At 32.8% G+C, this 21,147-nt stretch overlaps 1 protein-coding gene across 1 annotated transcript in view; it reads left to right on the top strand.

Moving 5' to 3' along the window:
• The window catches only part of LOC134699110 (inositol 1,4,5-trisphosphate receptor type 2-like), a 136,531-nt gene that overhangs the window by 50,624 nt on the left and 64,760 nt on the right, over positions 1–21,147 (top strand). The window contains exon 3 of the mRNA XM_063560801.1: positions 13,857–13,930. Coding sequence (XP_063416871.1) covers positions 13,857–13,930 — 74 coding nt within the window. The remainder of the gene's footprint in view (positions 1–13,856; positions 13,931–21,147) is intronic.

Raw genomic sequence — 21,147 nt, 5'->3', positions numbered from 1 at the left:
CAAAAAATACAAGACGAGAGTTCATAGTCCGGGATACCACAAAACAAAGCAATGGATGAGATGGGCGGACACAGTTCCCAAAATTTAAATAAAATCCGCCGGGTTTCAGTCACGAAGAAGGCTAGTGCTGTTACTTTATTATTCACTGTCATATTACAACAAGGAAAATACATGTTTAAGTTTATACTTCATGCAAGCCCAATAAAATTATTTTAATTGCAAAAAAGATCAGGATGTTTTTTATTTTTCGTTGTAAAGTGAATTTATTTACGGAAGAATATTTAAACTGTTGCTTAACACTTCAAAGCTAGACTTGAGGTATATTATGTTTGATAAATTATACCAACTATTTTTAAATGAGACTCCAAAAGTCGGTTGTGGAATGGTTGTGTCTTTTGGTTGCTCTCATTGAGGTATTATGCTACCGACATTTTTTCTATTCCTACACTAGAAACAAACTAAGTCAATGTATTACAAATAATTACTAGAACACACCCGCGAAATCGCGGGCATTCAGAGCGTATTTGAAAGGATGTAAAGTGTTGTAGGAAGAATTTTGTAAAAGATTTAATGACTTGAGAATTTCAGGAAAAGTAACAAAAGTACTAAAAGGTACTTGGGGACAACAAGGATTTGTATAGAAATTCTTTATTTCTATACAAATCCTTGGGGACAGGAAAATGTTTTTTAACCCTCTTCCTTTATTTCCAAAATTCCCATTTTTTGTTTTCTATTAATTTCATTATGAACATACATTTAGTGTACATGTATTGTGAACATTCCAGTCAGGAGCCTGTAATTCAGTGGTTCAGTGATATTTGTTTTTAGTTCATTTTTTGTACATAAATAAGGCTGTTAGTTTTCTCATTTGAATTGTTTTACATTGTCATTTCGGGGCCTTTTATATCAAACTATGCAGTATCGGCTTTTGCTTATTGTTGAAGGCCGTAAGGTGACCTTTAAATGCTAATTTCGGTGTCATTTTGGTCTCTTGTGGAGAGCTGTTTCATTGGCATTCATACCACATCTTCTTTTTTTGTAAAACATTTAGTGACTTGAGAATTTCAGAAAGTGTATCAAAAGTCATAGGTAATTTGGGACAGGATAATTGTTTTTTCTAGCCCGGCTCCTCCTTTTTCCACAAAAAAATCCTTTTTTTTGTTTGTTCTCTATTAATTTTAATGACACATGAATAATTTTAGCGCTTGTCTGTATATAAAGAACTTTCATTAAAGGGGGGATCGGGACTGGGTGGATTTAGGGGGCCCGCCCCTCCCCTTTTCTGGAAAATAATTGGTTGCTTATATAGGGAATCACTGTAGCATGACCGGAGCGGGCCCCTCTAAGGCAGTAAACGGGCCCCTGCGTATGAAAATTTCTGGTTTCGCCACTGCGGAGGGGCCCTGTTCCCAATATCCCGAGCTTAAAAACATGAAATCCTGAGGTTCTGAATTTATTATACAAATTAAATATCTCGACATCCCGAAATTCTAAAAACACTCGTTCCAGACGTCCCGAAAGTGTATTTTCTTTTTACAGTCAATTCTCAGTTTAATAATTGATCCACAGCTGTCATTGATTGATTATTCAGACCCTCTCTATTAAATAAACCTGTGCATGTGACTGCCGTGGATAGTAAACTTGCAAATTATATCATTATCAGACAGAAAAATACACTTTATTCGTAGTATATGTATTTATTTCAAAGTAAAAAGAAAAACGCAAACCGGGGTTCTAATTTGACTTAAATTTCGTCCAATGACGGATATAAGACAGAAAATACACTGTATTCGTAGTATTAATGTATGTTCAAATTATACAGAAAAACACAAACCGGAAGTCTAATCTGACTTAAAATTTCGCCCAACGACGGAAACATATCCGGACGTCTTTTTTCTCGTTTTTCACCCAAAATAACTCAATCCGAATAATCATATGAATGGATGACAAATGCGATATTGCACTGTACCCATAGGACACAGAGGCATGATGATTAATTTATTGTGGAAAGAAGAGAAGCGACACCCAAAATGAGGTCTTCTCGTTTAATAGTATAGATGATAATTGTTGATGAATGTTCGCGATGGCATTTATAATAAGCTACTCATTTGCTGTTGTCATGAAGTAAGCTGTAATAATCTCGTAATTTTCTGGAGGGTTTCCTTTGCTTATAATTTCAAAGAAACTAGTATACTGAAATATACTAGTAAATAGAATTCAAAGCGTCGATTCTGGTTAAATAAAAATTTCAGGGAATGGATGTATAAATAACAAGATACTCATAGTTCAACACAACTATACAACAGTTTATAAGATAAACACATTTTATGTTTTTTTAAGATAGAACAGGGTTGTAACTAGCATTGCTGTGTATAAAATGTAGCTGGGTTATTGGCTGCTTAGCGTCTAGATTAATTTGCGTTGTATACGCAGTGTTTCGAATTGTTCCTTATTTTCCAATTCACGAAACGCGTCTTATAGTAACTACAGAGTGTGTCTGCAAGTTTACATATAAGAACAAGAAGGATAAATACAGGGTTTATGTCAATCATATACTGAAGGACAGTCACAGAAAAAATGTAAAACATCTGAAAAATATAGCATTGAATAAAAGTATTCATTAACCCACAACATTGAAGTCTTTCTCTTCGATATTTATGCATGCCTATACTAGTATAACTGAACATAGCTAATTACAATTGCAAAACTATCTATTATTTTCTTTCATTAAAGATCACAGGAAACGTTATTTTTATCATTATTTTGTTGCAGTTAAAACAAAGAGATTGTTAGAAAACAATAAGTGCAGTAACATAGAATATTTTTAATTAGTGCTTTGGAGCCACTTACTTTTATTTTAGTTTTCCTGTTCCAAGTTTGAAACATAAAGCATAACATGTTGGCAATCTCTTTTGACATTATATATGTTTTTATAAATCTGACTTGAGTACTATCGAACAATTCGGTCTATGTTCCCTAAGTCTAGTCTTAACGCCAGACAATTTTGTCAGCTTACACCAACATCTCTTATTCTGGCATATATCGTTTATTGTCTCTTAGTTTGTGGTATTTTGAAAGTTTTACAAGGAAAGTTCTACAGCAATAGTTGTATTTTATTCTCTAACTAAAGCATAATTATTTACACTTGTTGATTAATTACATTTGTCAAATTACCAACTCGAATCACTCATTATCTTAAAACAATGGAATTTAAATTTGCGACAGAAAAGGGTCCTAAGTGAACGTCTTCTTTCTATTACCACAAATAGTTGGACTAAAAATATTTACAATCATTATTTCCTATCTACTAAAAAATATAAATATGAATGACAAAGCTAACGTTTTCATACAACCACACAAATCGTTCGATTGTCAAATTGATTTATGAATTTTGCATTTAGATTTAACCAGTTTTTAAAAATGAATTAAATTTCGAATATTTATTTTCATCACTTTAAACATGCGTTGCTATGTGTTTTTGAAATGATCAAAAGTCAAGTTTCTTCAAAGAAACTAAAGCATATAAAATATGGTTATATAAGTGTGTTGATATGGGAATAAGTTAACATGAACATGAATTTTTCAAAGCACCCTTGTGTTTGTTTTATGCATAGAATAAAGCAGCTTTAATGAGGTATTTTTTTCAGAGTTAATATCAGATAATATATTAAGAAAAAAATATCAGTAATGACTGTATAAATTCGCCAATCTTAAACGAACATAAACAATTAAGACATTAAAACCCAACGCATGTATCTGAAATGAACTTTCATTGTGAGAAATCATACTTTGTATTCCCAAACGTTTACAAATTATCTACCAGAACAGTAATTTTTCCCTGCTCAATCACATAACACTGGCCGTAAATACTCACTATCCTGTGCGGTTTGATAGCTTTCATTGTCATGAAAGGAAAACGTTTCGGACTAAACTGTTTCTCATTGTTGAATGGCGTACGGTTCCATATAATTGCTTACAAGTAAATCCACTTCATTTGAACTCAGCTGGTGGATCACAATGGAAATTATACCTCATCTCCTTAATTCATTTATTTTGATGCATATAACTTTATCTCGAAAATGTTTGATAAGATAGCATGGGTGTGTTAGGTCCCTCACTTCCTCCCTAAATTATATAATATAAATGTATATAAGACATATTGGTGGCCTTCGGCGGTTTTCTGCTCATTGGTCGGGTTGTTGTTTCTTTGACACTTTTCCCATTTACATTCTCAATCTTATTCCTATATTGAACTTTTGAGGCTGTCCAGTAGCAAGTGATTTCCTAAAAATGATTACTTGTTGTTGGTCATATATCTAAAAATAATTACCATTTAGTTTTACAAATTTCTTACTTCAATGCTTGTTGAAAATATGAAGTTACTAGGATAAACGTAGCTGGTTCAATCAGTTTTACATATTCAATTAATAATTCGTATGCAGCAATTTACACTATGCAGTAATTCTAAATATGTATCTAGCTATGGATGAAAGATTTGTTTTAAGATAAACATTATATAAATGACAAAGCTTGACTAAAGATGCTTTAATGCACAATTTCATTATGAAAGCACGGTAAATTAGTATTAAACACAAATATATGACAATTTTATGACCCTTCACAACAAACATATCCAGAACATTATTTAGAAATATTTTACCCACCCAAAATATTTACATATTTTTCCATTTTATATAGAAATGAAATAAATTATCATTTTGCATATGAAAAATATCAACACCCTTTTCAATATCAAGTATGAATAATTGTACTTTATTAACGTGTTGTTCAGAAATTGACTGCTGATCTTCATGAAAACAAAAACTGAAATAAACAGAAACTATATTTGTACTTTAAAGTTCTGACGATTTCTGAATATCTGATTTTCCTATAAATTCTAAGATGGAATAATTGATATTTGTTTATTTTCAATATCAAATAGTCAATAAATTAAGAGAATATCTCAAACCAAAACCAACACTTCTATCAATATAAATAAAGCTGTATGTTATACTTAAGAATTGAATGCTTCTTTTTGTAACTTCATTGGGGTGTAAAAGCGTTGCCCGAAGTACATTTTTTATGAAGTGCGGAAGCGCTTCATTCTAAAAATGTACGCACGGTCAACGCGTTTACAACCCTATGAAGTTACAAAAAGAAGCATTCAATACTTATAATTATATTATTCAGCTAAAGGAGCATGAAAACACGAATTTTAGATTTTTTAAATTTAATTCACCTGTGCACTTTATTGTGGGACCACGTGTTATCACGAATTATATAAGTTTTATTCAGTGATGCAATTGCTTTAGGAATAATACGTGATGTACAGGTAGCCAATTAGAACAAGGTTTTATAATGAAACAAACATCTAATGTAATTATTGAGTAATCAAACTGAACATTCGATCTTATCGGAGACATAATACACGTCTCTGATCTTATATTGGATTTCTATCAATACTAGTTTATAATAAATTTAGTTATATTTGACGGAAATTTTGACACACGACATAATGACGTTAAACTTAAAAACAAAAGCAAAGGACAACCAACAAAAGTATATATATTCACACATATACTTTATAACTAACAAAAAAGGAGAACACTTGATATGATATGGGACAAGCCTTTAAGTTACAAACTTAAGTACAATATATTAGATGTATGGGCTACTATTGTTGTACCATGCAGTTGTAAGATGTATAGGCTAGTATTGTCGTACCATGCAGTTGTAAGATGTATAGGCTAGTGTTGTCGTACCATGCAGTTGTTCCAGAATTAATGTTTTCGCTGTACTATATACAATGGTAGTAATGTTACCACGCACAGGAACACTTAAGCAAAGTGCATCACATTTTAGATAACTTATATTTGGCAAAAAAAAAACCCAAAAAAATCTTCGAGTATATGTACTGTTCTATATACTATCCACCGGGCCATGTGTTTTTCAGCAAATAAATAGAACACTGATGTCATGGTTGACAAATGACTCCACGTGTTATCTATATATATCGACTCTATGATAAGTCTATAGATTCATTGGGTATATGTGCTGTTCTTCTGACTACCCACCGAGCCAGGTGTTTTTCAACAGAGCAAACAGAACACTGATGTCATAGATGACAAATGACTCCACGTGTTATCTATGTATCGACTCTATAATAAGTCCATACATGCATTGGTTATATGTGCTGTTCCATTGACTACCCACCGAGCCAGGTGTTTTTCAACAGAGCAAACAGAACACTGATGTCATAGATGACAAATGACTCCACGTGTTATCTATGTATCGACTCTATAATAAGTCCATACATGCATTGGTTATATGTGCTGTTCCATTGACTACCCACCGAGCCAGGTGTTTTTCAACAGAGCAAACAGAACACTGATGTCATAGATGACAAATGACTCCACGTGTTATCTATGTATCGACTCTATAATAAGTCCATACATGCATTGGTTATATGTGCTGTTCCATTGACTACCCACCGAGCCAGGTGTTTTCTCAGCAGAGCAAACAGAACACTGATGTCATGGATGACAAATGACTCCACGTGTTATCTATGTATCGATTCTATAATTAGTCCATAGATTCATTGGGTATATGTGCTGTTCCATTGACAACCCACCGAGCCAGGTGTTTTTCAGCAGAGCAAACAGAACACTGATGTCATGGTTGACAAATTACTCCACGTGTTATCTATGTATCGATTCTATAATTAGTCCATAGATTCATTGGGTATATGTGCTGTTCCATTGACAACCCACCGAGCCAGGTGTTTTTCAGCAGAGCAAACAGAACACTGATGTCATGGTTGACAAATTACTCCACGTGTTATCTATGTATCGATTCTATAATTAGTCCATAGATTCATTGGGTATATGTGCTGTTCTTTTGACAACCCACTGGGCCAGGTGTTTTTCAGCAGAGCAAACAGAACACTGATGTCATGGATGACAAATGACTCCACGTGTTATCTATGTATCGATTCTATAATTAGTCCATAGATTCATTGGGTATATGTGCTGTTCCATTGACAACCCACCGAGCCAGGTGTTTTTCAGCAGAGCAAACAGAACACTGATGTCATGGTTGACAAATTACTCCACGTGTTATCTATGTATCGATTCTATAATTAGTCCATAGATTCATTGGGTATATGTGCTGTTCTTTTGACAACCCACTGGGCCAGGTGTTTTTCAGCAGAGCAAACAGAACACTGATGTCATGGTTGACAAATTACTCCACGTGTTATCTATGTATCGATTCTATAATTAGTCCATAGATTCATTGGGTATATGTGCTGTTCTTTTGACAACCCACTGGGCCAGGTGTTTCTCAGCAGAGCAAACAGAACACTGATGTCATGGATGACAAATGACTCCACGTGTTATCTATGCATCGACTTTATAATAAGTCCATAGATTCATCAAAACTCCCCATAAAGATGCACACCAGTAATGATGCATAAATCAGAACAATTGTTACATAATATAATGTGTTTGTGTGTGGTACGTCAGGTGTTGAGCAGTTGTTACGCTTGTCGTTGATTGTCATAAAAATAGTTCTCTTTATTATAAACACAAGTTTATAATTTGTAAAATAGTGAATTATGTAAGTGCACCCTCTCAAAGTTTAACATAAAGTTATTTTGTATACTAGTAATATATTTCGCGATAATACTGCATTATAAGTTTTATATAGGTGAATTTTCAGGATAAAACAGTGCCTCTACCTCAGGCATAGATTACTTGGATTATTTGGCAAAACTTTTAGGAATTTTGTTTCTCAATGCTCTTCAACTTCGTACTTTATTTGGCCTTTTTTTTTTAACTTTTTTTGGATTCGAGCATCACTGATGAGTCTTTTGAAGACGAAACGCGCGTCTGGCGTATATACTAAATTTAGTCCTGGTATCTATGATGAGTTTATTTACAACCACTGGGTCGATGCCATTGCTGGTGGAGATTTATTCCCCGAGGGTATCACAAGCCCAGTAGTCAGCACCTATTGTGCTGATATTAATTGATATGGTTATATTTATAAATTTACTGTTTACAAATTTTTGAATTTTTTGAAATACTAAGGCTTTTCTACCTCAAGCATAGATTACCTTAGCTGTATTTGGCAAAACTTTTATGAATTTTGTTTCTCAATGCTCTTCAACTTCGTACTTTATTTGGCCTTTTAAACTTTTTTTAATTCGAGCGTCACTGGTGAGTCTTTTGTAGAAGAAACGCGCGTCTGGCGTATATATTAAATTTAATCCTGGTATCTATGATGAGAAATTTTATAGCTGACTATTCGGTGTTGGCTTTGCGTATTGTTAAAGGCCGTACTGTGACCTTTAGTTGATAATATCTGTGTCATTTTGGTCTCTTGTGGAGAGTTGTCTCATTGACAACCATACCACATCTTCTTTTTTAAATGTATGAGGGCCTTGTCTGGGGCCCTTGTATAGCTAGCTGTTTGGTGTTAGCTAAGACTTCATGTTGAAGACCGCACTTTGATCTTTATTAGTTTACTTTTACAAACTGTTAGTTGGATTGAGAGTTGCCTCATTGGCACTCATACCACATTTTCATATGTCTATGTCTAAACCCATGAAATAGTACAATGCTAGAAAGGAGCTAAATCAATAACAAAAAAACATCATAGGTCATGTTTTGCTTACAATTATGTTATGTTTAAGTAGCTTCAATGATTTTAAAGTGAACAATGACATATCAGTGGCGCATGAGTTGACTGAAGAGTGGGGGAGGGGTGTTGAAAACTTCCGAAAGTATGTATATAAAAAAACCAATAATTTACAAAACAAAAAATACACGCGTACGGCCGTCTGGTTTGTAATATTATAAACAAGTGGAAGACATGTGGTTTACTGGGTCCTTAATTTCATAACCTGTCCATCTTTATAACACTGTCGGTTCTTGGTTTGTATTACCCTTATATGTTGTTTTATTAATTTTTCTACTCATATATTCGTCTTTGAAGTTCCAAAAGTGTAAGTGTATTATGTTTTTGTTCGTCATCTTGTTCTTTTTTGTTGTTTTGTTTTGTTTTTTTCTATTACATTTTTGACTTTACTTCTTATATCTGTAGCTGCTGAATTCACCGAATTGACTCAAATTCTCACATGTCTATTTTGATGAACTTGAACCAAAATAACTGCTAAAACCGAATTATTATGCAATATGTCATTCTGGTAAATGTTTGGAACAATACAAAAACGTAATTAAATAATTCCATACTGACAAACTTGAGATAATGCCCCTTTAACATAGTTTAATAGGTACATTGCATTTCATCGGTATTACCCTGTCACATTTTTGCTGCATACTTGTTACGTACTCGCTACATACCAATGATGTTTTGATGACTACCATTCTAATTAAACACTAACAGGTGAAGGAAGTGACTTGGAATTCCGGACATTATACTTAATTATGTAAACAGTCTGATCTTCAAATATCGTAATTTGACATTTGGAACAAACATCGGAATCAATCGGAAAAATCTGTTTTATTGCGGTCATTAGATGCATTCTAAATTACTATGACATGTAAAAGTGTTTTATCATCACATAACATACACTTGTAACAAGATAAAAATCATGCATATTTTATAATTAACAGCTTCATTTACTCCTATTGAACTATGCACTAATAAGTTCTGTAGGTATTAAACATATCTGATCCAGTTGATCACATCAAACAGAATGTCTTATGTAACGACATCTTTTGCTTTCATTTACTTCATATCATCAATAAAAGATGCTGTTATATCCTAATGAAACTTTTTATCTACACACATTCTTGTTATAAAGTCGGATTAATGGCATACCTTTGCCAAACACATCATATAGAGCACCATAACATCAAGGCATCTTTGAACCTCTTACATATTAGTTCCCTATAATAACAAGCAGTCTTCTGAAAGATTACTAATCTTAGGAGACAAGATTTGACATAATGAATAAAAAACTTTATTTTTAAATTATAAAAAAAAAGTTTCTTATCAAAGCATCAATGAGCTCGATGTTGCCTAATTATTATAGTGTACAACAGTGCATGATAGCAGCAGGTTAGGTATTATTACTTGCTAGTATTTATTATGTACCAGGTTTACTATGTTAATTATATTGTTTTAGATAGATGTGCCTTTACATCTTTGTTTTTGTTCATTCATTCGAACAAAAGAAAATGTGTCCATAATTTCGAAGTTAGTCGTTCCTTTTTATGAATGTTATGATTTATCTTTTTTATCATTGGACGAATTTGAAGACTTGTTTATATCATTTTTCATAAGTCAAGCTTGTATATAGACATCGCATATGTATCCTTTGGTTCATATATGACGTGGCTCTGTACTTATACATCCCGTCATTATGTTATTGTACATGTATTCTCGTCTTTAATTTTTGCAACTATGATTGGTTAGTTTGTGCTTCTTTCTTCCATATTTGTTGTTTTTGTGTTGATTAAGATTATTATAACACACTGTTCACTGCTGTACCACTATTTTTGACATGTTTACCTACTATGTCTGTATGTTTTGTTCACACATCGTTGTCAAAATAATGGAATTTGATGTGACTGCCATACAAATGAGAGGTTAAGCTAGCTTTACATAAGAAGATGCCTGTCCCAAGTCAGGAATATGAAAGTTGTTTTCCATCCGTTTGGTATTTGAGCTTTTGATTTTGCCGTTTAATTAGGGACTTTCCTTTTTGAATTTTCCTCGAAGTTCAGTATTTTGGTGATTTTACTTTTCATGAAAGAAAGCTTAATTTTGGTACACATATTACACACAAAAATTGACAAACAAAATGAAACGGTAAAGAGGAATCATATGTTCCTGTTATATGCTTATAACCACACCCATATTGTCTTTCAGAATTTAATTTAAATAGGAATTTCATCAACTTCTAATACTTATATATGCTGTTCATATACAAATGATAACAAAAGGAAGAACAAAGATACATATTTTATTAACACAAATCAAATTATTTTATTGGCACTGTAAACAATATTCAAGTGTTGAAGACCGTAGCTGACCTATGACGGTTTACTTTTACACATTGTGACATGTATGGAGAGTTGTCTCATTGTCACTCATACCACATTTTCTTATATTTGATATATTTATCAGTTGCATTGGATTTGACTAGCTATCAGTAACTGTGAGTACCATCACTGTATTAAGATCGGTATCCAAATTGGGTCTTCGATACTTGAATAGCTGCACACTGTTTTCAAGTAATTATACAGTTTGTTCCTATGTTGTGCTGTTACGCCACTGTCCCAGTATATGTTAGTATTGAATTGACGCTCACAAACATATTTTACTCCAACGCACTCTATTTGTCTCGGTCCTTAGTAAGACCTTTTTAAAATTACGTGGTGGTCGTTGCATGGTCGCTGAATATGATAATTGTTTTTATTTATTGTTTTGCACATATATTAGGCCGTTGGTTTTCTTGCTAAAATTGTTTTACAATTTGTTCCTTGATGGGACCTTTTATGGCTTAAACGGCATGGGTAAAGTCCATTATTGAATGTCGTATGTTGACCTAAAGTATCTTACGTCATTTGGTCTCCTCATTGGCAATTGTACCAAATGTTCTTAGTTTATCAAATGTACTGTAAAATCATAAATGTACTAATATTTCAAAATGACACACAGGAAAACATAAAAGACGGATATGAAGTATGACGGGCATTGACTTTTATCAAAACATGTTTAATTATGCGTCTTAAAACCTTTGTGATAAATGATTTTGAGATACTATCAAAGAGATATTACAGCACAATAGGTGTTTCTCTTTGAGGCTTACTTGCAAGGTAAATATCATAAATCAAGCGACGACTAATTGACTACGAATAAAGCTTTCCAAACAAATCTCCTTTGAAGTATTTCTCTTTTTCTACACAATATTCAATCATTACCATAAACCAATAAGGAAAACAAATCTACTGTTTTCCGATTTACACTCTAAAATTAAGTTACAAGTCAAAGAGACAATGTTTCATTCTGTTTATGATTTGCAAATATGCTGATCCAAACCACGAGGGTGTTGACATATTAAATCTGTTTATATCTATTCTATACAGATTAAAAATTCTCATTTGACTTGGCATGTGTAACATTTTAAGGCAATTAGGGATTCGACTTTTAAATATAAAGGATATCAGTCTAATAATTGTTTGATTTCTGCAGAACGTCCAGCAGCAAATATCAATTTGTTAATGAGAAATACACTACTTTGAATTTAAAAGACCAATCATTATGATACTCTTTGTACTGGTTGGGTTGTTGTCTATTTGACATATTCCCCATTTCCATTCTCAATTTTATAGAATCAGCTTAGAAAACATATAAGTATAATATAAGGTTAAATGTGTGTGAGCGAATGATAATGTTCATCTTATGGTTGTGTTTTTTAAAAATCTGTTTTCCCAAACGCAGAGATATTTCTCTTATCACATTAACCGGGGTGTGATTTGGATATGTAATACGAAAAATGAGTTTATTTAGTCAGCTGATTCTGCATTTTGTTACGAAACTGCAACATTTCCAATTGTTATTTCAAATGCCACATTTTCTCTTTGGCAAGTGAGATGTGTGCTTTCTTCATTAACGTTTATAAACGTTCATATAAAACAACTCGCATAGATTTCACACAAAAATATTCTTTTTGACAAAATTGAGTCTTCAAAAAATTTCGTTCAAACTCTTGTTTGGGCGTTTCTCATTGAAGGTAAATCCAGAAAAGCGCTTTAGGCGTTCCACATTTTCATACAGTGTTATTTTCACATTATACTCTTGATATTGAAGTGTTTGATTGTTTATATTAATTCTGTGGTAAGCTGTTTTTGTTTTATGCATGTAGTAATTTGGATAAAAACCTCGTACTGTTTTCTGAATATACTTCAGTCAGAAATCGTTGTTCTTTCCTTTATACAAATGTAAGTAAAAAGAACTAGACCGTTGGTTTTCCCGTTTGAATGGTTTTACACTAGTAATTTTGGGGCCTTTATAGCTTGTTGTTCGGTGTGAGCCAAGGCTCCGTGTTGAAGGCCGTACTTTAACTTATAATGGTTTACTTTTTAAATTGTTATTTGGATGGAGAGTTGTCTCATTGGCACTCACACCACATCTTCCTATATCTAGAGAATGAAGAGCATAAGATATAGATATTGTTTACAAGATGACCTGTGCAAATATGTTAATATGTGTTAGATATAAAGGTTAAGGCTGTTGCTCAAATCAAATTCTGTAAATTAGGTATAAGATAGCATTTTATGGTCAAATATGTAAATGTTGACATGCTTATGACATATGAACTGCCATTCCTGCATTAAAGTCTTTACAATATACAATCATATTCATTTAACATAAAGTTTAAACTTAGGGTTATTATGAATGAGCAAAGAATTTGACTATTTTTGCAATTTCAGGGCCAGATCCAGGAAACAATTTAAAAAAAAATTATTACCAAAATTTCTTGCATCACGATCAGAATAACTAATATCAATTTTAGCCGTAACATGTGAATTTAGCCACTGGCTCTTCTTTACACTTATCAGACCACAGCAGCTGTGGCTCATGCTACACTCTGTTTAATTTATCTATATGTAAAAGTGGGGGAAATATAGACCTAAGACAGAAAAAAATACTTACAAAAGAATACTTACAAAAAAATAAACCTTTAACGTCTGTAAAAGTAACAATTAATTTCTAAATGGTCTTTTCCTAACAATTTAATCTGAACTAATATTTCGTATTTTATCGACTGTATTATTCAATACCATGCAGTTTTATTCATATCTAAAATTTCACATTTTCAGTTCCTCCAATAATGGCCTGTATGTGTACACAGGACAGGAAAGGAACAGACCAAGGAATGTACCAAACCAACAAGGTGAATATAAAGATTTGTGCTTTTATATTGTTTATTTGTTAATTTCAAAAGTTGTGATTTGATTTGCATGTAATATATTTAGGAACAGATTAATATGTTGGTGATGCGTTTTACTAAAGGGTAGATGGAATCTCTGGGTTGGTATTTATGCATTTGAAGATAGCCAAGAGTGAACTTTTGACTTATTTTGTGATGTGTATGTGGCACTTTCTTTACTATAGTCTAGTCTGTTCATCATACTGAGCAAAGTTTATTTTTCTGACATGTCCCTTTGTGACTTTGTTTATAACTTCGCCTTAATTGTGGTGTAGGCATATCAACGCTATGTAATTACTGTTTTGTTTTATTGTTGCTTATACAAATATCTCCAAACACCAACTTCACTATCTTCCAGAGAATTTGCAGACAGGCTAATTATTGTATAAACAGCTTTAAGTTGGTCCTATATCATTTTTATATACTGTGGATTCATTTTTTTTTCGTACCAATTTTCGTGAATATTTGATATCGTGGTTTTGGTTTTAGTAAGCATATGTTTCTAAAGAACATTTGTAATTCGTTGAACATTTAGATTTGTGATTTCTCTGTTACCACGAAATTAACGAAGACGTGTATCCACTAAATAAAATGAATCCACAGTATGTAACTACACTTTGTTACGTTGTTACAAAAGATTGAAATCGTCTCTTTGACCAGCATATAGAGTTCCACATTTTAAGCTAGCATGAATTGGTCCTTTATCTAGGAAATAGAATCTAGGTATACGCAGCTGTTAATATGAACATGCAATAAGAATGTAGAACCAACTGCCTATCAATCTTTCTGGGACGTTTTCTTAAAGTCGTTCAATCTTGACTTACGTTCAAAGTTATATGTGTACTTTAGGCTTTTTGCGGGTTTCAAAACATTTAAACAACTAATTAATGCATAAAGATGACAAAATATCGCTTTTGAAGGATATACATGTTAGAATTCTATTAATATGTTTAACAACTTTTTAATTTTGATCCTGTGAGGGGATTTTGAGTTGAGTATTTTACATCGTATTTCCCATCAAATATATCGAACATTGTTCTTCGTTTAGATTTTTAGATTTTTTTTTATAGAATATGGAAGTTGCTTCCTAAATGATATAGAACAGTCAACTTGCCTTTTATTATCCGATAAACATTCATATAGATCAAAGTATTTCCCTAAGATATACACACATTACAAACAATTTACCACTCAGTTTATGTATAGTTTTCTAATCCGTTAATTTGTGTAAAAAGTATTGAATTTATTGTTTTAGCCAAGGGATTAAATGTATACTGTAACATTAAAATGTTTTTCGTTATTTATCATTTAAAATTAAGTACACCTTCACTTGCCGAAGGTAAAGGGATGCATGCTTTTCTACTAAAACTAATTCGCATGTAAATTTATAAGACATGAATTAAGCAGTCATACAGAAGATAATATGTGTAAATATACTTCGTTAGTTTCTTTTTGAATCATTGTATGACACAGGCTACTTTAAGAAATTATGGAAGTTTATGAGACCGCCTCTCTCATCACGGGTGGAATAAGCAGGGCTTGGCGGGTGGACGCCCTCTTGAATTTGCAAAACATGGGTTGTTCTCAGCTTAAAAAAGAGTATTTCGATAGTTTTATCTACAATAAATCGTCTCGTTCCGCTCGGCGAAAATTTAAGTTTGCACCCCCTAACCTTGAATCCTAGATATGCAACTGCTCATCTTTTTAATTTACAGTCCCGTAATAACTCCAAATAGATACGAAATATGGACTCATTTCCACTCGCAGTTCAAACGATCACCCTTTTTCGTTCGTCAAAATGACTTGAAAACATATCTAATGTACTAATTTGTTTAAATTAACTCGTCCTTATTAGAGATGACCAGGATAATGACGAACGAACGTACGAAAGCGAAACTTGACGAATCGTACGAAGCGGGAGCGGTAGTTTATACATATTAATGAATTAATTCAACATAAAGTGGAAGAAATTGCATGGTTCTGCATGTAGTTTAAAGAAATATTACCTGTTTATAAGTTTACTCCAATCATAAATAGCTTAATGTTTGCTGCAATAGAAGAAGGTGCACTCGATATTCAAGACTCGGTTTTAAAATTTGAGGTCCCAAAAGTGTGTTTGGGGGTTATTAAATGGTGAAAGCATAGATATCAAATTTTACCACATTGATATAATTTATTTTTAATTATAAATCTTGTTTTCTTTTCCGAAATTTATCTATCTTCTTTGGCTTATGCCCCCAGACAAACCAGATAAGGCTGATTACAAGGAACCCTGATCAAATCAAAGAAATAAGTTCCTAAATTTTGGGGTTATTTTTTAAATATTTTGCATGTCGTAAAAGGGGATGCTACAAAAATAGATATTGAAGTTTATTGCTAGTGTATTGATACAAATAGCTTATTCATTATGATTGCAAATTTATACGAATACTATTATCCAATTTACCAATCTTTGGGTACTAAGGGATATAGCCCTAGAAAAATTGGACCAGATCATCCTAGTACCCACGCACACAGATGGACCTTATTAATTAATAAGTACATTTCAACTGGCTGATTATCAAAAGTGATAACCAAGTTTACAATTTACGAATAACATACATTTGTACTCCATGCCTCAACAGCACTTTCTGGGTTTGAATCGTTTGTTGTATTTCCGTTAGTTCTACCATTGGTGTCCAGGATCATAACTTAAATTATTAAACGAAATTTCCTTCCACGAGGACCAAAACTGCATTGGCTATAGGTATAAGGTAGGATTGAGATCTCACAAAACATGTTTAACCTAGCCGCATGTCAGTTGCGCCTATCCCATGTCTCTGGCCTTTGTTAGTCGTGTATGTATTTTTTAATTTTAGTTCGTTTATATGTGTTGGAGTCTAGTATGAACTAGTGCAAAATTTTACTGAGGGGCCAGCTGAGGCCCACCTCCGAATACGGGATTTCTCGCGGAGTTGAAGACCTTTGGTAGCCTTCGCCTGTTATCTGCTCTTTGGTCGGGTTGTTGTCTTATTGACATATTCCCCATTTCCATTCTGAATTTTATTTAGAAATATTTTTTGCTGATTTTATTTTGTAACAGGGATCAAGGTTTCTGCCTAATGGTGAAAGGAGAATATGTAAGGAAATCACAAAAGGGGGGGGGGGGTCTTCTTTACAAACGCTATTGGTATTGTTTTTATACACATTAGTATCTGCATTTATCTTATAAATATAAATTTGTTGTGAGGTTCCAATGTTGTCATTTGCATTTTTGATGGACAAAGTAAGCCTTGTATGAAATCTGATGACCAGTTTAAAACTAAAAAGATTGCTCCGTCAGAGGTTGACAGGTATGATAACAGACTACCATGTGAGTTTTAGGGGGGAGGGGGTGGGCTAGGATGAAATTTGAAAAGGCAGGACATGAATGTGGTGTAAAAAAGACTGATGACAATTTATGTAATAAAAAAGTCGGGATAAACTTATATAAGGCAGGACCGAATAGGGTGAATAATAAAAAGGACAGAGATCACAAAAAGTGCAAGACAACATTTAACATACTGCCCCAAGCCCCTCCTCATTTAAAAAAAACATTTTTGAACGGGCAAAAAAAAACCGACATATTTTTTTTATATATAAACTGATCGATGAGATTACATATATAACTTTAATACCCAATTAAAACAAAGATAAAGAAGAGATTCCACAGCATCACATTTACATATTGTTTGAGAGAATCTAGATTATGCATTCATATCTGTACGAAGATAGTAAAAGTTGTCGGTGCACTCGAATACTCGTGAGCGTGATGTTTATTTCATCATGCGTCCAGCAATTGTAAAACAATACATGCATATGATATCGTAACATACGTAACACTTTTATACGTCTTTTATCGATAAACCATGAAAACCATTTAAAGTTGGTATGCATAATACATTTCTCTCTATTATCTTGATTGCATCCGAATACAATTCAAACATATAAATCATTACATAACAACACCTTTTGGTTTTAGGTACGTTTGTAAACATACAATTACCGCTCCTTATACGTTCGTTCGTCGAGATAGGTTCGTTCGTCAATATCCTGGTCATCTCTACTACGCATAAAATATTATCAGTGGATTTGACGATTGGGTTATAAGGTATAAACAAATAAAAAAACATACCACAGAAATCGTCTATCATAAAACGCACTTGAAATAGTTTGATTTTCTGATTAGGCAGCAACCATTTGAATTTCTGGGGAGGTTATGGTTTTTTTTGGAAAAAAAAGTTTGTTTCCAATCTTTGGTGAACAAAATAATTTGTTTTGGACTCTGAGAAAAAAAAATTGTTTGTTTCACCCTCAGCTACCACTATATGTTATGCTAAAATTGAAAGAAAAAACATAGCCCCCCCTCCCCCCGAAAATCAATTGGTTGCTGCCTTAGCAATTTGAAAGTTTAATGCACTTGTGGTTTCAAATATAAACATGCGAACCTTAGAAATCTTTTGTTGAAAGTAATGATAATTGATTTCTGTGTAAACAACAATTGCAGATAACATTTATTATCATTTTATAAAGGAAAACATTTTTGTATTTTGAACAATGATGATGGCATTCATAAGATTCTGTAATTTTTATTGAGAGTCAACAATCGCGAGGCATTCTAAGACTTATACTCTATTTCCCAACAAAATGCAATTATAGTTATGAATGCACGTGAATGCACGTGTCATGACATTGATACAGCAGTGCATAGGAAAAGCATGATGACTAAACTCCTAATAGGATAAAAATGTACATTTTGTGAAGTAATAAGAGTAGAATGCTTTTTTGTTGTAATTTTATATTTTATTGGGTTGTAGAATCATTAATCATGTCTTCATTTCTAGTATGTACAATTTGCTTGCTATTAAATATACACAAAATCGACGCTTTTAGCATAATGGAATGTGCTCGTTATGACATCTTGACTGAGTACGGTCTCGCATGGCGGGTAATGGATGCCTTTAAGGAGATGATACCTTCGGAGTTCATACAATTCCTACAGTTTTTGATTTCCCATGATTTGTATCTTCTAAATGGATTTAAGAGGTTTTAATATCTATAAACTACGGTTGCCTCTAGTTGACACCCTCCCTTTAAATATAATTTGTGGTATACAAACGCAAATTTAATCGACAATATAGAAAGATAATTTTGAAAGGAGTAGGTCCGGTAAGAGCCCTTTTTGGCCCCAAAATATAGCAGTTTTACAAATTTGTTAAAATGTAAACTTTTAGTTATTTATTGGATAGTAGAATGGTTCTGCTACATAAAAATTGGCTGTTTTTGGCAATACAATGCACATGTATCGAACTACTATCACCATTAAGTCATGCTAAATTACTGAAATCATCAAAATTCAAGCATTTTAGTTAAATTTTAGACGGTTTCTGTGTAAAACGAAACTGGCCGCATTCGTGTTCATCCAAAATACTACAATGGAAGTTGTATTTGATGATAAAACATAACATATATAAAGATTGAGGATGAACACGGATGCGGCCACTTTTATTTTTGGCAAAAACCATCTGAAAAGTGACATTTTTTCGCATATTTGGTAGATTTTTCATATTTTAGCTTGCATCGGACCGTTTTTATGACTAAATGAGTTAAAATCTTTCACAAAAAATAATTGAATCAAATGAAATAGACACTTAAGTTTTTAAAAAGTGGTCAAAATCTTTCGTCAGATGAAACTGAAATTTGAGGCCAAAATCGGTCCTTACCGGACCTACTCCTTTAATTTAAAATTATCCTGGTTATTAATTATTATAAATTCATGATTATAAATCTTTATGTTTGAAACGTTTCAAATCTAGAAAAAAGTTGTTGATATTCAATGTGTAATAGCGGAAACTGTTTCCATTACAACTTGTTCAGTACGTGTCGATCTTTTCCTGTGGTCTAGATAACGAAATGGTTCCAAACAACGTTACATGCATCAGATAAATCAAATAAAATTAGTTCAGTAACCTGCCACTAACATCTGAACGAGTTTTCATTTTTCCGTTGCCCCTGGAGAGAAGAAATTTGTTTCAAGTTTACTTTAATCAAAATGAATTCCTGTGTACACTTTCAAAGCATTTCTAGAAAATCTAAAGCACCTATATAGCGTCCCGCCAATAAAAATGTTTTTGTAACTAGTCAGAGAAACTATGGAATCCCGCAATATTGAATTGCTGTTAAAGTGATTGTATTCACTGATCAATATTCAATTAACTAAATTAAAATTAAGAATTAGGCGTGCTGATATCAATTTGATACTGCACAAAATAATCCGAAACTAACAATGCTATTCTAAAAATAAGTTAATTTAATAGCACTATTGAATAGTCATGGTAATCTTACGGTAATATATTTCTTGAAATGAATATTTACATGGAAATATAAAAGCTATATATCCAGTGTAACTTCTTAGGTATTAATTGGTGATTAAAGACACAATACTAATTTGCTGCACAAATGCACCACTGTAAGCCAACTAGTGCAGTTTATTGTTGTTTTTCTACAAGACACCATAATTATCAACGGTTGTTAAAGGAAAAGCAAATAAGAATGTACCAGATGTTCCGATTACAATGTCGCATTTGCACGCAACTCAAGCTACCGCCGTTATTCGCATATTCACTGTTTACAAGTAGGTTAAGACACAAGATATGTTTCTGGTATAGAAGTGGGCTACATTTAGAATTTGTAAAATTGCATTTCAGACAGATAGAACACATACATATAGTCTCATGGTTATTCAAAATTATTCGCCTACAATGAGGGACTCAAATCTGGGGTGATTCACAGCCTGCTAAAACCAAAAACTTGAACACCAGCTTTTGCTGCTTCTCAGCTAACCACGTTTCATTTAGGAGAATTGGTTATCAAATCAAATTCAGTTCAAATTCAATATAACAATGCAGGATGGACAATTTTTTCATGCAAGATCGATTAAAATGTGTACAGTTAGCAAGTTAGTGTTTCTGTCAAGATAAAGCGGTTTTTATATTATCACATGTTGTAGTCCTCAATACGCATTTCAATTGGCCACTGAACAGCCACCCGACAACATCTGCTTTACGATACTAATAAGACTTTTTGGTCGAAATGCCATTATTTTTTTCAGTCCTTTTACGATTCGAATCATGCTTAATTTAAGGGTGAAAGTAGACGTGTTT

The sequence above is a fragment of the Mytilus trossulus genome, unplaced genomic scaffold (genome assembly GCF_036588685.1).
Source record: "Mytilus trossulus isolate FHL-02 unplaced genomic scaffold, PNRI_Mtr1.1.1.hap1 h1tg000024l__unscaffolded, whole genome shotgun sequence".
Classification (NCBI taxonomy): Eukaryota; Metazoa; Mollusca; class Bivalvia; order Mytilida; family Mytilidae; genus Mytilus; species Mytilus trossulus.
The sequence above is the reverse complement of the archived record's forward strand: the minus strand, read 5'-3'. Positions and strand labels throughout refer to the sequence as shown.